The 3358-nt window shown below is 49.6% G+C and overlaps 1 protein-coding gene across 1 annotated transcript; it reads right to left on the bottom strand.

The window, feature by feature from the left end:
- Positions 1 to 498: 498 nt before the first annotated feature.
- On the bottom strand, positions 499 to 3330 carry LOC106889336. Its single transcript, XM_014944254.1, has one exon. The coding sequence runs from the start codon at positions 2835 to 2837 to the stop codon at positions 1989 to 1991; it is 849 nt and encodes a 282-aa protein (XP_014799740.1). The 5' UTR covers positions 2838 to 3330; the 3' UTR covers positions 499 to 1988.
- Positions 3331 to 3358: the final 28 nt, after the last annotated feature.

Genomic DNA, 3358 nt, shown 5'->3' on the forward strand with positions numbered 1-3358 from the left:
GTTGAAACGTGACATAATTTGCACGGGGTGGGGGAAGTCGGTGAAGCTCGTCAGAGAGAGGAGGAGAGAGAGGGCTGCGAACTCTCCAGCAGCTGGAGGGTGTTTACAGGAGGTGGGTACGTGCTATTCAACCTGCAACGACACGAGGGGTGATGCGGAACACGCTGAGTTCACTACGTATTTTTGGAGCAACTTACCATGAAGAACAACTTCTCAGAGACACAGAATAAAGATCCCGGCAACTACTTTAACGAGCAAGGTCACGGGGAAGCCGACGCATCGCTCGGAGCCGGACGGATCCGTCCGTAGGCGGAAGGGACGGAGCGGAGGGACACCAGAGCCTGCCCGAGCAGCAAGGCCAGGGCCACCACCTCTTGGGCTCGTTAGCTGCGTCCCAATCAGACCAGCAGCTCATTTGCGTTTCATTCCTCCTTTGGCATAAGGACTTCAAAGCAGTCCAAGAACTGATTCATCAAAAGTAAAAGGAACTTGTCAAAATTATTCGTACATGCATTTATTGTTAAAGGGAGCAAAAGCCAAAGAATGAAACAGCACGAGTTAATGTCGGTAAAACGATGTGCAGGGCTGAGAGGAAAGAAACAGGGAGGGGGGAAAAGCCGAGATACTGGAGTGGGGAAACCAACGCTCACACTGAAAGGTAAATCTGAAAACCAGGCAAGTTTGCGCTCTTTCTACCAGAGGACTTCTGTGGACAAATAGAGACTTGGGGGGTTTTTAATTTTCAGTGCATTCTGGCCAGGTTTGGGAACCTCACCAGAGAGATCTCCAGCACTGGGTTTCACTGAAAGTTCAAGTCTCTCATCTTTAAAAACCAGTAAAGCAACTCTAACTAAAAACGGCAGATACCCCGGTACTGAGGGTATCTAAAAAACACAGACACGTCACTGCTCAGGATGTACGTGGGCAAGAGGGTTACACTTTGCTCAAACAAATTCTGGGTGGAAAACTACCTTTTCCACCCTGGCTGGTCCGCACGGACCTTGTGGGGTGGAAAAGCAAGCCCGGACTCAGGTGCCTTTTGCTGCAAATACCACAGCTACCCACACCTGGGAAGGCTTTTTCTTCCCTATATCCTAAGAAGGCAGGATAACAGTCTATAAAATTCTTCCCAACTTAAAACTAAATAACGCAATTTGCGCCTTTCCCCCTCCCTTTCCCCCTCCCTCCCCCCAAGAAGATAAAACATTATAACTTCATTTAGAATTCATGCCTCGGATCCTAGATTTAAGGACTCTGTGTTAAAACTCATCCAATTATGGGAAGCTTTTATCCTGATCAAGGAAACGTCATTAAAATAGAATCTAGAATAAAACATTCAGAATCAACAATGCTTTTACAGCCAAAGCACTCAAGTGTCTCCTGATCTCTCTCTCTCTCTCCCCCTCCTCAAGCAAGAGAGCAATCCCTTCACAAAACCACAGGCTGCCTCCCGGGACTGGGTAATAACAAGCTGAAAAACAGCTTCCTTCCTCGCAGAAGTGCCAGGTTCTGCTGAAAGGGGCCGAGCACCTTCCACTCCCACCGCAACCAGCAGGAGTCAGGGCTTTTCAGCAGACAAATTTTTCCATTAGCAACAAGTCCAAGTTATTTCCCTGCAGTAAATCCGAGTCCTGTTTCCGTACTGTTAGGCCACCACTGGCTCAGAAATGGTGAGAGACTTCTAAAAACCCACAGGCAGGACCTTGGAAGAAGAGGCTTACGTGCTACGTAACCTTAGATCATCCGCTACGTTTGAGCCTTCGCTTTGTTAGCCGCTGACTGCCAACCCTTCCAAATCCAGGTGTTTTTAGTCCTTGCCGCTGTTGTTGCCGTCCCATCGCTCTTCCCCGGAGGCAGGACGTTCCTGAGCTCTGGCTTGGGGATCTACAACAATCACTTCCAATTGACGGTGGGATTTCAAACTTGCCTAACGTGTGCATTGCCACCTCGTTACTCCAGCAGCTCCGCCTGGACGACCGCGGCACGCGCTAGCAGTTTTTGACCTTCTCCACAGTCTCGTAGAACCCAGGCCTAACTCTCCTGATGCTCATCCGTATATGCTGGCACTCCAGGGGCATGGAGGCGCTGGCAGGAGACGTGGTGCACCGCCGCTTCCTTCTGCCCCGCAGCGAAAAGGCCGGAGCCCCACCGTTCTCCTCCTCCGCGGGGTAGGATTCATCCACGCTCGTGCCTTCGTCCGATTGCTCGTCACTCTTGTATTTCATTTCCTTCGCTTTGTTTCCTTCCTTCTCCTCCTTGGCGAGTTTTCTGAAGTGCTCCAGGCATTGTATCTTTTGCCTTCTTTCCATCATCTTCAGTTCTTGTTTGTCTGTGAAATCTTCATAGTACATTTTTCTTTCGCTTCTCTGATCTTCGAGAAATTTCCACTCGATGCTAGTCATTTTTATCCCACTGTATTCCTCCAGTTTATTCCTCGTCTGGGTGTCTGTGCAAAACACGTCAAAGAGCTGCTCCGAACTCTCGTTGAATTTGTCTGCTCGCTCGGTAAAAGCCTGGTTCTGTCTCTGCTTTCTGGTCTGATACAATCTGGTAAACTCCTCGTACATTTTGAGGATAAGTTTCTTTATATTTTGCGTGCCGATGGTGTGCAAGTTGCAAACCAACCAGTGCTCTTGCAGGTGCTCAGCAAGTAACTGGGCTGCATCCTCTTTGGATCGCTGGGCCTGGCCAGCTCTTTTGGGCTGCAATAAATACAGCATGTTTTGAACCACATCCTTCTTGGTTGGCAGTATTCCCTGGGTGAAGCCTGAAGACTCTACATATTCAACAGTTCCTAGAGTCTTCCGTGCTCTCACCTCGGTATCCAGTGATTCCATCACTGCTCGTTTATCTTGTAGTTATGACATAATCTGAAAGATGCAAGGGGAGAGGGAAGGGGGGGGGAACAAATCAAAGAGCAGTATGTCAAATTAAGCTTTTTTTTTTTTTTTCCCTGCAACAAAAATAAACATATGAGAAACCGTGCTCAGACCAATAAGATGTGGGATTTTAGGGTGTACTGCGTTGCCGTTGGACGGCTGCTGTTAGCCCAGCCCATTGAAACATCTGCATGTCGAGACTATCTCGCTCCTCTCTGCGGTTCTCGAAGCCTAATACGGCGTGTTTGTTTATGTTAATCGGGTTTTAATTGGGTTTTCGGACTCCCATGTTGTAAATGGCAGTAAATCGAGACCGCCTAGGGGCACCAGACTTCAACGCCGGCACGCGAAGGCGGGCATGCCTCAACACCAGCTGCACCACAGCACAGCTACACCGGCCGCACGCTTCCTCCTCCTCCACCGGGACGGGGCTGCCTAAAACGGGGCGAGCTCGTCTCCCCCGGGGCTCCTCCGGCCTT

This window comes from Calidris pugnax, unplaced genomic scaffold, assembly GCF_001431845.1.
Source record: "Calidris pugnax isolate Ruff unplaced genomic scaffold, ASM143184v1 scaffold143, whole genome shotgun sequence".
NCBI lineage: Eukaryota > Metazoa > Chordata > Aves > Charadriiformes > Scolopacidae > Calidris > Calidris pugnax.